At 38.0% G+C, this 21,544-nt stretch overlaps 1 protein-coding gene across 4 annotated transcripts in view; it reads left to right on the forward strand.

Moving 5' to 3' along the window:
* FRS2 (fibroblast growth factor receptor substrate 2) overlaps positions 1-21,544 on the forward strand; it is a 61,036-nt gene that overhangs the window by 23,794 nt on the left and 15,698 nt on the right. For 2 of the 4 annotated variants that reach the window (XM_054838047.1, XM_054838064.1), the window contains 2 exons: positions 17,676-17,782; positions 20,385-20,476. In XM_054838047.1, coding sequence (XP_054694022.1) covers positions 20,411-20,476 — 66 coding nt within the window. In that variant the 5' untranslated portion in view covers positions 17,676-17,782; positions 20,385-20,410. Of the gene's footprint in view, positions 1-1,735; positions 1,828-17,675; positions 17,783-17,816; positions 20,477-21,544 lie in introns of those variants that run through there. The other 2 variants (XM_054838055.1, XM_054838036.1) reach the window with 2 other exon arrangements.

Below are 21,544 nucleotides of genomic sequence, written 5' to 3' on the forward strand. Positions count from 1 at the left end.
ATGATAAGACACTACATCTCACTCGTTTACTCTTGAATTGAAAGCAGTTAACTTTCTACCTAAATAATGTATTCCAGAACGTTTACTGACCTTGATTTTGGAGCTACTCAAGACATCAAAGCTCCACCAGTTTTCTTGTCAGCTTATTACAGACATTAATTACCATGTAATTATTATATGTTTAATTATTTGGTGGTTTTTGTACTCAGTGGATTTTAAAACTTTTTTTTACTTCTCAAAGGTTCTATCAAGTTATCTCATCTTGAAGTGTAAACTTTTTTTTCCATTTGACCAATGATTTTTGAGTGTAAATATTTATTAAACTAACTTCTAAACCTAGAAGTCACATCTTAATCCATTTGTAATGAACTTACTTGCTTCAGTTTGCCAGATACCTCAGCTGTTCTATATCTCACGTCTTGCAAACACAAGAGAGCAACTCAAAAATCATTACTGCATTTCTTCAGAGAATAAAACACCATACAGGGGTCTCAGGTGACAGTGTTCAGCTAATAAAATATATATGAAATAGCTCCTCAGAAATTACTTTTAAATTGCTGTATTTTGTTACGATAACTAGTAAAAACAAATCCTCTCCGTGGACAGTGGTGGTTCAGTTTAGCTGGTTTAGACTTTTTCTGTATCATTCCCTGGCCTTTCCTGAGCAGTTGAAATGTGTTGTAGGGAGTGAGAAGATCCCTTAATTATTTTACAGGAGTTTGAATATTAACAATGTTAACAAGCAATTTCCCTTACTTAAAAAAAACCCCAACTTCGTTAAAATGTGTAGTTCACTGCAAAAATGATAATAAGCTGGAGTAGAGAAACCTAACGAGGGAAGTCAGTACTTTATATCTTTTACTGCTTTGAGTTTTCACCTAGAGAGTAAATCTAGAGGGGAGTTAGTAAGTCAACTTAAATATCTGTTGGAACTGTTTTTTAACTTACATTCATCTGTACTTGAAGTCTAGTTTAAGGTGTTGAATCATATAAATTAATACTAAATTTAAAGTACAAATCTAGTTCTTAGAATTGAGCAAATTAGAATAGATTTTTGTTTTCTTTCCATTCTTGTCTAAGTGCCAGCAAGCTTTATGGGCTTGTTATTTAAATGGGGTTTATGCCAAAACATTAAACATCCCATGTTTTTAAACAAATTGTGCTGTTTTGCTAGAGACCACTGAGTTATTACCCACAAAATGCTGTAGTTGTAGAATCTGCAAACGATTGGGTTTTGTATCATCTTTGGGCAGACTTCTAATACCCTGAAGCAGCAAATTGGCTGTTTAAACTACGTAAATAAAGTTATCTGTCCTCTTCTAGAAAATTGTTAGATTGGGGTAGTACCCATTTCGCTTGTTGCACTTGCTTTAAAATTAAGCTGCAAGTCCAGTGGATGGGTCAGAATCGTAACTTTTTTAAATGTTTCTGTTAAAACAAACAAACAGGGAAAAAAACTGCCTAAGTTTGAATTTTTCTGTGTTCTGTCCTTCCTTTCAGGTTTTCTGTGACAATAAGGTGTGATTGATTATTTAACTGCAGCACAGAATTGAGTAACTACAAAGGTGTATCTGTGGGTGTAGTTTCAAAGAGCATTTCTTTTTGTGGTGCTGTTGGTGTAAACAGTGCCACCCCCTTATTTGTGTTTGGGTGTTCATGTGGTGAACCTGATCAGGAAGCTGGTCCAGATTAAAAAATAGCTGAGCAAGGAAAATAATGATTATTTTTAACCCAGATCAGGTACGAGTGACATTAATGATGTTTGGAAGTGATGGGTAACTGAAGAAACATTTCTAGAAAGTAAAACCTGAGACAGGTGAAATTCAGGTGGGTATATGGTTTTCTTGTTAGTTTTTCATTTGTATTTTATTTCTCAATAGAAATAAATGATATTTTGCATACATTTAGGCAGAGATGTACATATTAGCTAGAGGAGGAACATAAGTTATCTCTTGTCAAGTTGTGCTAACGAAGCTGTGATCTAGGTATGGCTTGAAGTCCCAGCTGAGCTAAGCACACAGCTAATTGTAGTCCTGCTCCCCCTCTACACATTCCTTCCTTCTCTTGGTTGTGCCAGCTCTGTCACTAAGCCAGCAGGGAGGCAGCTCAGGAAGCTACACTGACTGAAATGTAGCCTTCCAAAAATATATTTTCTGCTGGCCTTGCTCCATGAAGCAGCTCACCATGGAGACCCATGAGAGCCAGAAATCACCTGTAGCCTCTGGACAGCAGGACTGTGACCTCCTGAAAGGTGGTTGCATGTATTTTTAAGCGGCCCTGCTGTCTTGCTCCTGCTCCCTGCGCTGCCTGCCTGTCCCTCCACACTACCATTGCATATGACCCCTGCCTGGTTTCAGCAATTGCCTCTCCCCTCTGCTCCCCTGGCACCCTTGGAATTCTCCATCACCTCCTGCAAAGTGCTGCTCAAACTGGAGAGGAGAGGAGGAGGGATGAGAAGGTGAAATGAGCCTTGAGCTTGTGGACCTCAGTTTGAGGAATGCTGGTTTAGAAGATGCGGTGGCTACTGTATGAATAGGGACTCTTCATAAAGCAGACAACTTGTCTGCTTGAGCCAATAAAGCAGTTAATGTCAAGAATGCTTCAGAATTGGCAACTCCCATAGAGGTCTGCAGGGCTTTCAGAGCATCAGTAGTAGGCTTATTTTGGTTTCTTGTTTGCAAGGCCTTTTTGAAGTTTAAGAATAAAAAATGTAACAGAGAGTTAGTATTTGTGCCTTTTAAGCTAATGTACTCTACTAAGTGCTACTCCTTCAATAGCCGTTAAATAGCACAGCTGGCACAGAATAGTGAGTGTGTGATCTGTTTGGGTACTGTTATTGATGAAAGAGTATAATATAAATATGAAGAATTAATGTAGTGTACCCTAGGAGCACACTTGTTGGTGTGTTGTCCCCCCCGCCTTCAAAGTCTGTTTTCCGCTGTGGAAGTCCCTCGGGGGGGGGGGGGAAATAAAATTGTGTAGCTGTGGAGGGTAGATTTTGGAGTCTTTAGTCCCAAGTAAAGACAAGACCCTGTTGTGGAATTGATACCATTTTCATAGGGTGCTATGGGTGCTACTTTGACATAGTCATGGCTAGTAATGGCAATAAGGTCTTGGCATCTTCAGCAGTCTCTAGAATTAATCTTTTACGAAAGAAAATGGGCATTCAATATAGCCATCAGATGCTAGAAAATGGATGGGCAAGGACAAGCTTGTCCATGCTAACTATGAACCACATCAGCTTGTTTTCTATATGCAAAGTGTTTGAAGTTTTAGTGTAGTATTTTAAACTATATCAACCTCATTCTTAATATCTAGAAGTTGCAGAACTTTCACTCATAAAATAACACAGAATAATAAAGCCAGCGTGCACTTGTATGTAGAGGTTACCACTGAGTGCAGTTGGTAGAGAAACAAACAAAAAAATCTATATGAAGGCTTTGCGGGCTACAGTATTTCAGGTAATATTTGACACTGTACAGTACTCACAATTCCCCATAGCCAAGGAGAGGTGGAGGTGTGTGAGGTTTGTAGTTGTTGATTAGAAAACATGCATGTGGTATCAAGATGAGAATCCAGAAAGGTTATTTTTATCCTTAAAGATTATCTGCCACTTAAGATAATAGGTGATAACTGCAGTATGTTAAGGTGAATATGACTTTTCTGTGTAGTGGAAGGTGCCAATGCTTATAAATGTCATGTGACACACAAAGTCAACAGTTTAATGCTGAATACCTTCCACAGAAATTATTTTCTAAATGACGCTTAGTCAAACTTGTTAATGGCAGGAATCTTATAGAAGGACTTATTTAAATAAAAGTATAGATGACTTTTGATGAGGGAAGCTTCATTTTATTGTAAACTTCTGTTCTTCAAAATGGGCACCTCCACTGTACAAACAGTATTTCAGACTACACATTGGGGACAATAAAAAGCCTGTAGTAGAGCCTTCAGTAATGTCTTGGGAAGAGTTAAGTCTTACAAAAAGAAGCATAAGATCAGATTTTTTTTCATTTCCCACCATCTCAATTCATCTTACCCCACATAATATTCTTCCAGAGAATAAAGATACAGTTGGTAGTAGAGATTAGAAAGGTGTCCCAGGGGAAAAAAAAATTATGTAAATAGTAGCAAATCATGAGGTCCACGACTGATGGTATTGAGGAATTCTAAAATGTGGCTGGGTTTGCAAGCCAGGTGTGCATTCTTAAGTTACAATCCACTATTTTGAAAAGTAAAAGAGAGCAAATGGTTACTCAAGTTAACTTTGTAATGAAACCACTGGTTCTATGACTAATTATTTTACAATACTAATTAAAGGTAGAATTAATTTTTTTTTTTTAGGAAGAACAGTATAACAAAATTCAGTGCAAGATCCTACAGAAGGGCAAGGTGGTATTTACTTCTCTGATCTTTTAAGCTACTTGACGCTTGTTCTCTGACTGACAGATTTCATTTGCTTGCACTCTTGTGTCCACTTGCTCAACAAGCAGCAAGACTTGTGCCCAAGCAGTTTAGCCAGGATCCCTTGTGAGTGGCACAGGACAAGAAAAAAGCTGTCAATCCTCATGACATGTCTGGGGTTCCTCTTGACTGGTAGTGTGAGGGTGGGCAGCTGTTCATTGTCTGATTTTTCCTTTTATTTTTTTAAATATATGTTCTAAGTACATCTAATGGTCTGTTTTCAGGATGGGCTAACAGGAAAAGGAACAAGATATGCAATGTGATGCAATCTCAGCGCTATCCTCCTTGTGTTAGGCTGTGGGCTTTTCCACTGCTAAGTTGTCTGTGCTGTGGTCTGATCAGAGAGCAAGCCTTACTGCTGGGACAACTGTTGTGGGAACGGTGCTCTTTCTTACCGAGACAAGCGAAGCTTTAATCCTTGTACTGCTGCTTGTTCTGATGTGTAGATGCTGACACACATACACCCCCCCCCCCATGTTTCCATTCATGTTGAATATCCTTCTAATACTACTTTTACAGATCTTTACAAGATTAGGAAGAGATTTATACAAAGTGAGCAATTCATTATGGATTCTGTAGAAAGGTATGTTTATTCTTTGCTAAAAGGAACTGCTGTGTGATGTTAACATTGGACAGCAGTTGTCTCATGTGGTATAATAGTCATCCAACAGAATTAAGCTTTGTAGAGCTCTATATTGAGAGATCTGGATTTTTAGCAGTGTTCAACAAGGAGACGTTTTATAAGACCCAAAAAGGAGCTTTTTTAAAAAACAAAAATATAATACAAGGAAATAGACCTTTTAGCTGTGTTAGTTGTAAAGCACTAAGAAAAAAGATTTTTTTGTTTAATGGAACTTTGCTCTCCACTGTACAGGTAGGTTAAGCTACAGTTTTTAGTAACTTCCATTTCATATAGGAAAATACTTTTTAGGGCATGGATCAGATAGACTAATGGGGAGTGTGTTAAATAGCTAACAAAAAACTAAAGATGATGTTGTAGGGGGGCTGGTGACAAGTTATTTAATTGCATATAAGTTGACTATAAGAGATTCAGCAATGAAAAGAAGAAAATGGTTGCTTGGATGCACAAATATGATTATAGTTGGGTTTTACTTAAATCTGCTGTGCAGATCCTCATAATCAGAATTTTAATCAGTCCGTGTAGCCCAAAGCACAGACAGGCATCTGCACAGTCAGGTTACCATGGTTTAACAAATCAGCCACATTAACTAAATGTGCTTATGCTCTTTTTCATTACAAATACAAAGAAAAAAAATTAACCTAAACCTGCATTTTGGCAGATGCAGTTCAGTGGTGACAAAAAGTCAATCTTGCTTTTTATCAGCTACCAGTGAAGAGTCTACATAGTTTTGATTTAGAGGAGTAACTAGCTGTTGTTAATCTTCCCTTTTATACAATGAACTGGGGTCGCAGGGGAGGTAAAGTTAAATGGTTATTAGAATTTCTCCTTAAATTAGGAAGAAAAAAAAAAAGTATGTACAAGAAGCATGTGAGGAGGCATGTAAACAGAACTAAGAAAATCAGGAGTCTTTCAAATGTGATGAAAAGCGTTCTGTGCAGAAAAGGGAGAAATGGTAAATACAGAAGACAAACTATTTTTAAGAGAACCCAGATTTAATCGTATCTTGGGAGGATGGGATTGTCAGTTTCCCAAGAAACAAAAGCCATGTACAAAAGCTAGATGTTCAGGTAAGGCCACGTTCCTTGTATCCAAGTGCTAAGAACTTGCTGATAGAGAAAGAGGAACCAGTGGATGGATGAAGAAGGGCGCATACTGAGAATACAACTGTATTTATTTATTTGTATGAAACACAGTGGTGTGGTCTTAGTTTTGATAACATCTTACTGAAGCTGCTTAACATTTCGGTAAAAAAGACCTTGCAGGCTTTTCAGTGTTCTTTCTATTAATGTATTAGAAGACTGTGTGCAAAACATCAAAAACATAAAAGCAAAACTTAACCTTTCCTGAAATGTTTGAATGAACAATATTTCAGAGATTAAAATATTACAAAATATAAACTCAATGCCATTTACTTAGTTACAAAATTTGGCAGTTTGCTGGCTTTGAAGACTTGGCAAGAGCTGTGGGCCTCAAGTTTTAGGAGGCATTTGTGGTTAAATATTGGAGAGCTGACTCACTATTTACACAGTTTCAAGCCAGACATCCTTTTCAAGAATTAAACTAGATTCTGTCTTCCTCTTAGGCCCCATTACTGGACTTAATTGTTGTAGCCTTATACTTTTATTTTCCCATCTCCTTGCCTTTTTCCTTGATCCTATATCCAAAAAGCATTTCCATAGCAGTGATGCAGAAACAGGACTGAAGTTTTAACCTGCTTTGTCGTTGTGTAAAAAAAACCAAAAAACAAAACAAAAAAAACCTAACCAAAAACCCACAAACCACCACCACCCCACCCCCCCAAAAAAAAAAAAACCAAAACAAACAACCAAAATCAAACCCAACCCCAAAACCACCAATACTTTCTGTTCCTCAGAGGACATTTTTCAAGAGATTCAGAATTTCCAAGAATAAAATAATTTATTAGTGCTTGCTTGTTTAACCTAATGTCACAGTTTGGAGTTTGATGTTCTGGCTGTTTCTTTTAAAAGGATGTAGTTAATCTGGCAGATATTCACAGAAAACAATATGGTGGTGTGGATTTGGAGAAACTGTTTTAGTAAGAAATTGAAAAATATTTGCATGTGTGTAAGTTGTTTTAAAAATGATACCAAGTAAAATATGTCTTGTTTCTCTGGAAGGTTAGAGTAAGAGGATTGGTTTTTGGAGAGCTATTAAAGAATAGAACAGGGAATGTTGTCCCACATCCTCAGAAGGATTAATGGGGATGGTGGAGCAAACAGCTTGTATGCTCCTGTTCAGGATGCATGTTCACTAAAGCCCTAGCATTTTCAAAATGTGCTAGGTGAAGACTTGAAACTCCATTTCATGCCATGTATATATGTATATATGTATGCACTTACCAAATAGAACAGTTGTATCAACCTAGTGCCTGGATAAAATGTGCAATTGCCTTTTATATCACATTAGGATAGACCAATATATGGGGGTGCCACACCTCAGGATAAGGGAATGCGGGTCTGAAAATGTCATGCTAGAGTGAGAGGTGTAGGATAAGCGTCACATAAATCAGTCTTAAACATCACGAAATATTTAAGTGTTAGCATAACGTTGCTGCCTGCTGCAATTCTCTCTAACTCAGCTGTTCGAGTTGGTCTTTATTCTTCAGTTCTACTGTAAATGTGAATAGAAGAGCTTTTCTGTCAGAATGAGCGTGGGTTTTTTTAAGGAATTACTGGTGAACAGTGTTCCAACAAATGTTTAACTAACTTGCCTAAATTTGAGCATTTTGCTAAAATGATCACTTTTAAAGGAGAACTGTAGAGAATTTAATACTAACATGTCATTTCAAAAATTTACATAACAATTCTTCCAAGATCAGTTGGCAGTCCTGAATTTAAACAAACCAACAAAGCTCCTAATTTGCTTTTCTTTATGTTTTTTTTTTCCTTTTCTCTTTTTTAAATAGTATTGGGTATTTTTCTGTAGCACCAAGGTGTGGGCTAGGGTGAGGGGAAAGAAGTAAAAAGTTGCTGATCACTTTGAATCCAAGTATACTGAAACATATACAACAAAATAGATCAAGTTGTGAGGATCTGGGTGTTAAAAAGGAGGAAAAAGAAAAGAAAAGCAAGGCTCCCGTGAGCTGGAGGAGCAGGCGGTTGGCAGCAGCAGGAGGTGCCGGTGGAGGAATGCTGCTGAGAGGGCGAGTTCCTGGTGCCATCCTGCATCAGCCTCCTCACCGTGTGTTCAAAGAGGGCTCTGAGGGCGGCGCGCCGAAACGGCAAGCTTGTGTGCTGAAGCTTGTGTGTGGTTGCAATAATTTTGTTTTCATAGGAGCCAGGAGGCTTTACAGTTTAGCTTGGGTTTTGCCAGCTTTGTGTTTTGGTTTGTGTTTCTCCCCCCCGCCCCCCTTTGGAAAGGGCTAAAGAGAGAAAAGGAGCATACACTTATTACTGTATTTTAATCATAAGTCTGACAACATGCTCATTTAATAAAAAACTTGAGGTAAAACTCCACCTGTTAGCATAAGCAAAGTTAGACACTAGATCCTGCAACTTCACCTCTACCATTCATAGTTTGTTTTCCATAATTGCAGCCAACGGCACCAAGCTCTTTCTCGGCATGTTTAGTTTCTTCTTGGATCTCCTTCATTGTCATTTTTAACTCTGTTATGGTTTGTTAGCACTGCTGCTTTTTCATCCTTCTAGTACTGAGGCACCTTCAATATTAATTCTCTTAGTAATGGTTGCCGAGTGGATGAAGGGCAAGGATAACGTCTGACCTTAGTTCAGCTTGCTTTACTATTAAAATGCCATCTCCCCAAAATGCACTCGCTATTTGGGGGTGAATTGTTGTTACCTTGTTGTTTGTCAGACTGTGTAAGGACACCTGAAAGGAGAGGAGTTGATCTGAAGGATGGCGACACGTGTGGGCAGGCAAGGCGAGCAGTTTGTGCCCCTCTTGCTGTATTTCTCAGGGGTTTCTTCCTGTTCTGCTGAACACTCGTATCCCTTTAAACCCCTGTGTTTCCACAGGAGAACATTCCAGCTCTGGCACCTCTTACATCTGTTCTGTCTCCAAACATTAAAGCAAACTAGTCAGTCTTTGCTGATGTACAGAAATATCCCCCCCCCGCCTCCCCCCGTCGAGTAATTACAAAGTGAAGAAGTCCTTTTTGTGACCATTGGGGGAATAAGGCTCTTGGAGCTGACCACACTCAGTAATTACTAGTTCAGGGCAAATGCTTTATTTTGGTGCTACATCTCTTGTGTGCATGTGAGGTCTGGTACGTGGGAGTCCCGCGTTCCAGAAACCTAAGTTTTGTTTTCCAATTGAAAGAACTTGGCTTCATGGTAGTGAAGATATGCCAGCCAAAATAAATATAAGGTCAAAGTATGGGCTATTTTAAGTCCTAAGTAGGATACCAGGATTCTTAAATCATATAGAATTTGCCACCATGGATTACATCACGACTCTGAAGATGCAGGATTTGCCACATCAGATATATAGGTTATCCATTTAATCCGTTGTATTAGACAGTTATGAAATGGGCAGTTTTTGGCTACCAGCAGAACTCAAAGGACTGATTGCAGTTCCATTTCAGCTTTTACCTATCTTCTGGAAGGAATACCACGGCAATAAAACAATCATTATTTTACTAAGTAACACTTCTCTGACGAGGTAAGTTGGTTTCTCTGTTTATTAGTCTGTTTGCTGTCTCAAATGCCTGTAGGGCGTCCACTTTCATCCAAAATGTATTTTGTGCGGAAAAATTAAAGCTGCTTTGCCCTAGTGACAACTCTGGTTAATGAGCAGAGGATATAATGAGTTACTTAGAAATTGTCTGTGTTATAACCTGAAATGCTCAGTTTTATACTCTCAGTTTGTACTTAATTTCTGAGGTGGCAGTATCCAGGTGAAATTATTCCATGCTGTAGAATAACCATTAGCATCAACAGTGCTCCGAAACTGAGCTGGGAAAATTACTTACCATAATGTATCCATAGGGATTTGGCTGTGCTTTCTTCAAACATTTCCAGTTGCGAGAGTTTAAAAGAGGAGGAAGATGTACCAGAATGAGCTTCAGGGAGGGGCACGTTCTATGCTGTGTGGCTCATCGTAGGGCAAACAGAAAACAGAAGTTGAGTGGAAGGAATCGAGCACGTAAGCTTCAGGTTCTGTCGTAAGATTTCAGGCTGGTAAAGGTAATGCAAATTTTGCCATTGTTTGGGGCAAATTTTTAAGTAGAGAGTTTAATCCACAATTCATGCAGTATCTCTTAATACATGTTTTCCCTTTGACATATGTCCACAGTATTCTACGTGAAGGATCTAGAAAAAGAGACTGCCTTATAAATTGCATCCCATCCTTGCTGCTTATATTTTTGCAGAGTGAAAATTCACTGTTAAACAAATCTAAATAAACCACTTGCAATCAACTATCCAGCAATATTTAACATAGTATGCAAGGGTGGAAATGATGAAACATGAAGGATGTCAAATCTGAAATAAATCAATTTATATTTAGTATCATTCTGTAAAAAGTTTATAAGGAAAAAAGGTCCTTAAGGGAAAAATGAGGGACAGGGAGAGAGATGAAAAGTAAGTTGCAGAGTGGTTTGTATCAGTAAATGATTGACAGTGATTTTGTTTCCATATACTGAAAGCCATTAAAAAAAATAAAAATAACTTCTGTTTTAAAAGAAGTCAGTGTTAAGACATCTGTAACATTCCTATAAGAAGCCACTCATCCAACTGTAATGAAATTAGATTTCTTATTTTGAATATGTCACCTCTGTTGCCAGTATTTTGTGTGTGAGATTGGTTTTGCAGCACGTGCCAGGCAGGTGAACGCATGGTCGCTGTAATACCTGCTCTGAATTGCAGATCCTTATTGTCTGAAACCCTGTATAAATGTAAACATCCAAACACTTGGGGGCCATGAATTTTGAACTTTGAGAGGAAATTATCAAAGTCAGTTTTTCCTATTTCGGATGTTCAGTTGCCTAGCAAATTATTTGTGATGTCTACTCCTAGTGTCTAGTTTAGGTGCAATTTAGACAACCAAAATTTGGACTCTGTTTCTTACACACTGAATGGAAAGAGGTCAGTCTCTGTGGGGCAAAGGCATTGATTGACTGTGTTTAGGTTAGTGACCTAAAATACAGGATGAATCTGGTCTCTACTTAAATAACAGAAACCTTTCCTCCATGCTCCCTAGGTTTTCCTTTACACCTTTCCACTTGAAGTAAAGAATTTACTTTTTAAAAAAAAAAAATTCATCCCAGGTGAGGTAGAGGAAAACAAAAAAGGTCTGTAAGAAACAAAATCTAGAAATGTGATGGGTCTGTTCTTGCACAAAGTATTTTAAGTGTTAGTTATTTTAAGTAATAGTTTTGAGGAGAATAATGTTTATTTTTAAGGAGTTTGATAAGAGGTGACAACATTAACATTCTTGGAGGAAGGGAGAAGAGGGATTTTTACTGACTACTAAGCAATTTGTGCTTAATTTTATATAGATACAAATGATTTGCCATCACTTCTGATCATTCCTAAACTCCCAGGTATCAGGAGAAAGAGCCCTTTCTGGGCTTGGGATGATCCTTTGTGGAGAGCTAATTCTGCCTTTAAGCTGTAAATGCAACAGCCTGCATGTCTCGTAGTAGAGACTTTATGGGTTTTCAGGGAAAAAAAGAAATGTTGTCTCCCACTTGCTTCTGTGGTTTGAGGCTACATCCTTTTACCTGAAAGGAGATTAAGGAGGGGCACCCTTAAACTCTCCCATTTCAAACAGGTTTACACAACAAGCGTCAAGGAGCAAAAAACCCCACTCATAGCTTGCTTGCACTATGCTTTATGTGGAGACATTCAACTACGTTGCAGGAAAACGGCTCCAATCTGGCATGTAGCTTAGGTTCGCATCAGGGCAATTGTGAAGGCTTTGCAGGAGCCTCCTGATTTTCCTAGGAGGCCTGGTCCCTACTGCTGTTATGGCCATCAAACAGAAGGATAAAATTGGGCTCTCAGCCAAACATGCTCCACTTTACACAGGTGGTTATATCTGCAAGGTCATGGTTTCAGTGAAAGATGCCATTTTTGTTAGGTATTCAAGTAAACATCTGTATTTCTATTGTGTGGCTATTGCCAGATGTTCTTGAAATGAGAATGCTTCATGATGAAAAGCGCCCAACATTAATGACCCTAGGATGGAGAGTTGGGTGCGAGTTAAATTTTTCCTTTTGTAGTAAAGTGTCGTTTACATGGTACATGTAAATTGAAACATAGCACGAGTTGAGTTTGAAATAGCTTGTAGAGTCTGTTCTTTCAAAGTTTTAAGAACTTTGGAAGAAAACATGCTAGCAACTTCTAAATTTTCTTGCTTCCACAAACACTAATTTCAGCAGAATCCACAGTCATTTCTTCATACAGTATCTCATGTTCCCAAGTAACTTTTAAAGAGGACCCGAAATGGGGGAGGAAAAGAAATAGTCTCCTGCTTTCTCACTGTTATAATCAGGTAACATTAAGTTGTAAAGAGCTAGAGAAGAAAACTCTGCAGCTAAAAGAACAGTTTGAAAAAGTGAATTTGAAAATATTCGAGAACTTGTCTTTTAAAAATACATAAATGTTTGTCATTCTAACTGTCCTCTAGACATTAACTTGAATTTATTTCACAGAGGGCAGCTATGGTATTGAAACCTTCCTAGCCTTGGTACAGATGACAACTGCTGCATTGTCTGTTCCCTCCACTTTTCTCCCAAGTATTGGGCGTTTCCCTTCGAAAAAACTTCAGGGTTTCTCCTGAAGCTGTAAAGTACAACTCATTTCCATTTTTTTGTTTACTTGATTGGTCTGAGCATTAGTTATGAAGTTAAGAAAGAAGCAGATGTTGAAACCACTCCTATAACTTGCATTTCAAGAGTATGTTGTTAAAACTTTGAATTGAATATAGTCTTTTTGTTTGTTCTTTGACAGTAAACAGCTGTGAGAACCCAATTCTGTAGTTCTGAAATACTCAAGTATTATAGTGCTGGTGCAGCTGAAAAAAATCTTAAATGGACTTAATTTTTGAGCTTTCTGAATTGTAATGATTGATTTGTTGGTATAAAGCATGGTGGCTAATGCGTCAAGTTTAAGTAAACCATGGCTAACACTTTACAATAGTTACGGAAGCCATTTTGAGAAACGTATTTTAGGAAGTTGCAGAGTTTAAAGTATGAAGGTTACATCCCTGTGGTATTATTGAAGACAAAAGAAATATGAAGTGCCAGGCAGTTTCAAGTTTTAAAAGTAATTAGCAATTCAAAAAATATTATTCTACTCACTATGCTAAATAGAATTGTTTAAAGAAATGAATGACAAAGGTGAAATAGTCCTGATTTTGATTATCCGTCAATGAGTTTGCAATTTTAATATACCTCCAAAACTTGCAGCATTTCTGTTTGGTTTGTTTTTTATTACAACTGCCTTATTTCCACAGAAATTTATGTTAAATGTAGAGGGTTTGGTAATACTTCTTTTTACCTTTTTAAGCAAGTATTTTAAATAAGAGTAGGAGATAAAAGTGCAGAGGAGTTCAGTGTTCTAGTGGTTGGGATTATGTCCTTTTATTTTTTTTTTTAAATAGCATAGCCCAAACAAGAAACAGTCTTTGAAAATGGTCGATGCTATTGCTTTAAATTTAAAAGTAGATGCAGTCTGCTAAATTGGCTGATATAGAATGTTATAGGCAAAAATGACAGTGTAAGTGTGTGTTTTTGTTGCTTAGCTGTGATCAAAATATTATCAAGTACTTGATAATATGCTTGATGATACCTGAATGAATAGGTTCAAATGCTTATCAGCCTGAATGCTAACAACCTGTACACAGGCATCTTTCTCCAGTTACTCCATTGTATTCATTGGGCTTTCTAGATATAAAATTTCTGAACGAGGAAAAAGCCCTAGTCATCTATTGTTTGTTTGTGTTGTTTTCTTTTTTCTTTTAAACTACAATTTTGTGGTATAAAATGCCTTAAAATTATGTTAATGCACTTTAGTTATGTTTTCTGCTACTTGTAGCTCTGAGAGCAAGACATACAGAGGATCTAGTGCTGTGGCAGCTAGTGGTTTGAAAGGCCACTTTTTCATTTGAAAAGAATATGTGCAAAAACCAGACGAGGCACCTTTGCTTCTCCCTACCTCTTCTTCGGCATGCTATGGTTTGGAGTTTTTCCTTCCCTGACTTTTAAAAGGTGTGTGTTAGGAATTAATGCGTACAGAAAATATCCCCCAAAGTTCATGTTTGATGCTGCAATGAGAGCATGAAGAGCTAAGTTAATGCCAGTTTTTAGATCAGCTTTGCAACAGTGAGCTGACTTTAATGGGGCGACCGGTTATTGTGAGCGAAAGGAGGAGTATGATTGCAGCTTGTCCATATGGCCTTTCTTATACAAGGGGAATGCACGTGTTGTTCAGACCATTCTCAACCTGGGGAGATTGCAGAATGGCAAATGTTAGAATTTCTACAGGCTTTTGATTGTGACTTTAAAAAAAAAGTCATAATCTACTGTGTTTACACTGATGCCTTGTCTTCCTTGACTTTTGAGAGATTAGCATAATTTGTTGCCACTGCTTAGTCTAGGAGGGAGATATGTTTTACTTTACAAAGCCAAGTAATGAGTCTTACTGAAGATACGGCAGTTCTTAACTTTCATTCCTGTTAACAAGGTTTAGGTAAGTGCTGTCCCCGCTTTGTCTTGCCTGGCATTTCTACCTTGCCAGTGCAGTAATGCGTGTATTAAGGAGAAGCAGAAAATACTCTCCATCCCCGTCCCCCTCCTTTCATGACTGCATGACTCCAACCACCACTGATGCTTCATGAATGGGAAATTACAGCTCCTAAATTTGACATTGTAGACATAACTGAGAAGATTAACTTTAGGGTTGTGACTGTGAAAATGTCTACTTCTTCTTGCATGTGTAAGTTTGGGTAAATATTTTGCAATCTGGGAAGGTTTAAGAAAATCCCAAACAGAGTAAATAGCCAACTTGTAATTGGAAACAAATGGTTGGAAAATTTTGTTATTGCTTTACATTTAAAAGAAGTTAGGTGCTGTAAATTTGTGTGCTTTCTTTTATCCATTAAAAATATCTGTTTAGATCATCTCAGAATTATTCTTAGGTGACTGAAACAGGCTAGTCTACTTTAGGTAGCCAAACAATCTGAAGGCTTTAAAACTTTGCTAGAAAAATATCAGGGTAAATACCAGTGCAAACACACCTGCATTAGTGTAGCTTGCCTGTGATATTTTACTTCATTATTTTTCTAATGAGTACCTGTAAGATCGCACCAGAGTGGGTGGATCAGGCCTTTTGCTCCCTCTTTCCTTTCTCCTATCCTGAAGGTTTTAGCAGGGAACTTGGTAAATGAAGTAAACCCCAGTAATTAGTGAAGGTTTTCTAAAAACTGGGCAGAGGTGGCTAAGGCTGTGATTCCGTCCCCAGCTGGCTCTGGCACTTGCTAGGCTCTCTGTTGAACTGGTTTGGTGTGCTAAGCCAACAAAAGTCTAACCTGACTGAAAAATATAGTTAGATAATACCAGCTAGATTGGGTAGGGCCATCACAGAACCACAGCCTATGCGTGTTATAGAGGGATAGGTCTTGAATACAACTGTGTACAATTTTGTCCAAGATCAAGAAAGCTTATGGCTAAAGGGCAATATGAAGGGTACGTGACTTGCTGCAAGTTCCTAAATACCACTTATGCACAACAGAGAATCTGTAAGTATATGCATGCAAAAAATCTGTCAAGCAGTTCAGTAAGTTTATCGTTCTGTACCTTTGTGACATCTAGGTTTGAGTTTCAAGTTAAATGCCACTGCTTAATTATTTCTTTTTTAATGTCTTATGACAGTGCACTCGAAAATGTACGCTGAGTCTGGATCATCCTTTTATGTTAACTGGAATGGCTTTATTGGGTCACACTCAAAGTATCGGTTTGTCTAGTGTTCTGTTTCTGACAGTAAACAGTAAATTCCGATAGTAAATATATAGGGAAGGGAACAGTAAGAAGGAACATTTTATGATCATTCCCTAATACCCTTCTAAGTATCTGCAGCTTAGAGACTTTTTGAGCCAGATGTGACATCCTTGAGTTTAAAAGCTCTTCATGGAGCTTGCATTTGTCCAATTGCTTTCTGAATCTTTAAATTTTTGGAACTCATTCCCACAAGATGTTGTGGACAACAAAGTTTTAACTTCTTACTATGTGCAAAAAGTACTTTTGTGTATTTTTTGAACCAGCTCCCTAATGCTTGCATTTGGAAAATAGTTATGTATCTTCTCTGTGTCACTTAGAATTCTATACTTATCTTTTCTGTCCCAGATGGTCCCTTTTTCCAGGTTGAGCAATCCTAGTAGCATATTTCTAGGTTTACTGTATCTTTTTTGGCAGGGGGAGACACTATTGCATGCATTGCTACATCTGTGGGTGCACTGTGGATTCATACAATAGAACTGTATTTTCAGGGGGCTCTTCCTTCCAAACAGTTCTGTTTCATTTGCTTTATGATAGCTATTGAGCTAGTGTTTTCATTGAACTGCATGACTCCCTGAGTGATCTTTCCTAACAGATAGAGCTCCTTTGCTAGGTGTGTTATTTTGCATTTACCAGTATTGAATTTCTGCTGTTCTCTTGCACAATCCCTCCACAGTAAGAGCGTTCTGCAACTGTTATCATTACTCCTGATGCTATGCAAAATAGAGAAGTGCTTTGGGTTCCCAGAATGCTTTTAATCCAGGTGCAAGGCAGAGGACAGCAGATGAATACAAAGAATTGTGGCTGCGGCAGTATTGATAAGCAGAGCTGCAATGGTCTCAAACGAGTTTGCATAGATATTGTAAAAGGCTGATAAGAAAGGCTAATAAAGCAGTTTTCTGAGAATTTAGCCTTCTCTTGAGTTCAAGAAGCAGCATCAAAGGAAACATCAAGTGCTCATTTGGCAATTTTCAGACAGAATGGAGGCTGCCAACTGTTAGCCTGATAGAAGCAGCAGCTGAGTTTTTGGTGTTAAATGTGAGTGGATAGCTAGTATGAGAGTAATCTGGGGGGTGGGAGAGGGAAGTGAAAGGAGACAATTTATGGTTAATGTGATGGAGCAAGATTCATGAGGGAAGCAGAGTGATGTGTTATACAAATGCTGAGTTGTATGGCTATGTTCAGTAGGATAAGCAAGAGAGAATTAAGCAGAGTAAGTTGTATGTGTTCTCTTTCTGCTGTGGTTTGGTTTGGTATGTGCTAAGCATAACAGGAGCTTCACATCTGTCATTTCCACACACTAAATTGCGTAAGGAGTGAGTGGAGAATGAGTGGGATCCCCAGCGTGATAGGATACACTGCAGAAAGGGACACCAGATTATTTTCTTCCAAGACCCAGCTTGGCACTGAAATGCTGGGGAAGCTCTAAGAGATGTCTCTTGTCTAAAATGCCACTTAAGATGCATCCTAGCCATGAAGATGTCACTTGACATAATACTTCCCCCCAAAAAAAAATTGTATGCATTTTTGTTAGTTTACTAACTGGCATCTTAAGAACAAGAAAAATTACTTTTTTATGTACTCTTCTAGTTCTAGGTTAAATGATTAGTTCTGTGACAAGACAGCATGACACTTTGAAGTATGACAGAAGCCCTGATGCTGCAGCAGAGGCTGGGAATATTAATGGCCAAATCTAGGTGAGTGATTTTTTCATTCTGCCAATTTCCTAGCTGTTTCATTTCTTCCTCATAGCCTTGGTTCACATCTGTCCTTTGAAGCAGCATTGCAGTTCTTAGTTTTCTGAAGTATTAATGTAAGAATATATCGAAGACAAAATAAGGAGCTTGTATTATTGATTACGTACCCTTTTTTTGTCGTTCTTGAAATACAGTGGCTATACTTCATACATCTTCATAGACTACAACTTTCTACTTGTAACCCTAGTGATTTTTCCCAAACTACTTTGCAGTTAAAAAACAATTAAAAAAAACCCTTGAGTTTGCTGGCACCTGCCTCCAACAGATTTGATTAGTTATTTTATGCTGAATGCAAAGAAAGTTATGACACTATAACAGCATGCTGCTATCTAGTTTTGTTTCCACTTTGTCAAAACGTTTGAGGAGGTTTAAGACTGAGCTTTATTAAGTGGAAGCATCTGTGCCTGAAGGCCGCTAGAAGCATCTGCAACTATGCTGTGTGGACCAGAGCTTGAAATCTTTTGCTGCAAATTTATATATTCATTGTTGATCTGCATTGCAGCTTTTTTCATATGTTGTTCTTTTTAGCAGTGAATTCTCAGAATAAATAGGGTAGCATCAGTAGGCTAAGATGATCAACATCTGAATGTTACTGTAGTAAGGCATTGCAGGGTGCCAGGGTAGGAAATTAGTATTAGTAATTAGTATACAGGTGTTATTACCTGTATTTCCCTTTCTAAATAAACCAGATAGAATTCATAGGCAAAAAAATGGAATAGCTAAAATAACAATGGGATGTGTGAAGACTATTAAAAGTAGTCTATAATTGAGAGACTGATTGGACCGATTAATAAAATTCAAGACTTCACTATGCAAAAAAAACCCAGTTGTGTATAGCATAGTTTCTCTCTGCAACAGTATAAGCACACAACCAACCTTCCCAGTTCCATGTTGTGTTGGGGGAAAAAAGCTTCATCAAATTAATGCATGTTTTCATGTTATGGCCAGAAATGTGACATTAGAGAATCCATGATTTTGTCTCCATGTCTGGTGCTCTGCTTCTTTGTTACTGGATTAATCCAAGCCATGTTGTTACCCTTTCTGTTAAGTTCTCCATTTCACCTCTGTAGGGATTTGGTGGCAAATTTATACAAATTTATACAGTCTCTAGGGTAGCAATATCTGTTTTGAGTGGCTTTTCTGGTCAAGAAGAGGGGATGAGTTAGCTGCTCTGCATTGTATTCCTTGCACCTTATTTCTCAGCAGACTGAAGTGCTACTTGGATACTACTGCTGCATGCTAATACAGATGCCTGTCTAGAAAGCAAGTCCTGGTTTTCTTAAGGCTGCAGCTGATTTATTTCCCCTTGAGTCAGGAAAAGTTATCAACCAGTTCTGTCTGTCTTCATTCTTGATTCCTAATGTCATATCTCTTGTTGCCTTACTAGCTCTCTTCCAGGATTTCGCCCCACTTTTCATTTGTGTAGTGGCAATTTTAGTTCTTATCCAATATAAAGGTCATGTAAATGGGTTAAGTTTTCTTTTGTCTGACTTTCTTGTATTTGAGAAATACAAGACTTACCAACCTCTGCAAGGTGGTAGAGGGAGGAGAAGCAAGTTTTGAGACTTGGTTCTATGAACATTTTATCATACTGTTTTATGAAAGTTTGACCATAAATACAAAAATCTTTCAATGAAAATATCAAAAATATCAAATATTTATTTTGGTTTCCTTAATTTAGACATATTGTTCCATGTTAGTTGAGAATTTTACTGGTTTATAGCAAATGAAGTAGACTGTGTAACACAATTTAATCCAAACGGAACTTCATAGAAATAAAACCCACCACGTTTTAAAATATTTGTGTTGAATGTGGGTTTTTTTTTCCTTCCCTTGACTTCGATATACATAGTTTTATGTACATTGCTATACGGGAAGTATTTAGAAGTAGAAGCACAGAGCCTCACTGCACAGCGGCCAGCACAGGGCTGCTGCCTCCAGGCCTGGAACGCCTCCACCTTCTGTTGCGAGCCAGCCCTGGAGCTGCAGAAGCCAGGGCAGCCTTTCAGGATTGCCATGTGGGCTCTCTGTGTTGCTTGTGCTTGGTAACCTCCTACAGCCCAGGGCTTGTGTGGGCGTCACTGGGGCTGTGCTCAGCAGTCTAAGCCAAGGAGCGCTCGTTTAGACAGAACTGGAACCCAGGTAGTTGCCTCGTGTGAAGGCACTGGTTTAGGAGATGAGAATCGCACCCAGTAAGTTCTTGGTTTTTGTTTTCCCACAAGCTGCTACCATGGCAATCAAGGTGACAAATCAAATGGATCTGTTTGGTAGTAACCTCAATTTGAATTATTGGTGGGACTTTAACGGCCCAGTGTTGCTACTCCTTAATGCCAAATCTAACTTACCTTTGTAAAAATATTTGTAATATTTATGTTGATTTTTTTTTATTACTTATGACTGCAAAATTCATCATGAGGAATTGTAATTTCAGAGAGAAATTTCTGTTGGGTGGTTTTGTTGTTGATACTCTATTTTTACTTCAACTAAATGATCATTTGGCATTTGGGGTTGGGTGTTGGTTTGGTTTTTTTTTCCCCTTTAGAGATCACATGGTCTTCTAAAGAAGTCATGGGTAGCTGTTGTAGCTGTCCAGATAAAGAAACTGTCCCAGATAACCATCGAAACAAGTTTAAGGTAAGCTACTGATATGGTATGCTGTGAATTATTTTGTTGCTTTCTTGCAGAGCTCTTGGTCCATCTCCATTTCAGTTGGTAGGGCCCAAGTAAGCATTGTTACCTCTGGGACGTTATGAAAGTTAGGAAGGGAGTTGTAAGCATAAAGGAAGAGCTGTTGGAGAAGTGTGATTATGAACCTGGATGCGGGGTCAGCAATGGAAAATTTTAGGACTGCTGATTATATTTGAAGTTCATGACTCATTATACCATTTTGAAAACTTTTGTCCTTGAAGAAATTTTATTTATAAATGTGCTTCTGTTCCTTAGATCCCTGGAATTTATAAGCTTGTGAACACTTGTTCATGTGCTTAACATGCTTAACATGAAGCTGCTGAAGTCAGTGACTTTAAATAAACATACCTTTGCATAGTCACACAAGTCAGATTTGCTTCTGTGCTCCAAACTGTCTCCGTGAGTTGGCAAAGGAATGTAATGCTTCCATAGTGAAAAATGATTCATGCATTGCCTGAGGGCAACACTGAAATGAGCTTTAAAGTCATGGGAATTTCTGGAAATGTTTAATATTATCTGTACAAAAAGCTGAAGGATAAAATATTTTTCTGGTTTTTTGCTTTTTATGCATTTGACATCACTTTGTGTAGCTAGTTCCTATTTTTCTCCTTGTAGAATTTCTCTATTGTTTGTGTGGGTCGCTGATTTAGCAGCAGGGGAGAAGAGATGAAAGAATGTAATTTGCAAAATGAAGAAAGTTGGCATAAGCCTCAGTGGCAGATGAAACTATTCCTAATTCTTTTTAATTGACTAGATTTCAAGTTGAAAATGTCTCTTTAAGGAGTAACATTAATTGATACCATAGGGAAGATTTTTAGTAGCCTTTTAATTGAGTAAGAAAAAACCCCACTAAAAGCAGTATTGTGAGATAAAATACATGCAGAGGAAAATATACATTGTCTGAATTCCATAAAGGATGCAGATGACCTCCAACTCTTTTAAAAGAAGAAAGAATAAGAGTTTAAGCTTTATACACATGTTTTCACACAAGATAACCATAGGGTATTTGAATTA

This window comes from Grus americana, chromosome 1, assembly GCF_028858705.1.
Source record: "Grus americana isolate bGruAme1 chromosome 1, bGruAme1.mat, whole genome shotgun sequence".
NCBI classification, from domain to species: domain Eukaryota; kingdom Metazoa; phylum Chordata; class Aves; order Gruiformes; family Gruidae; genus Grus; species Grus americana.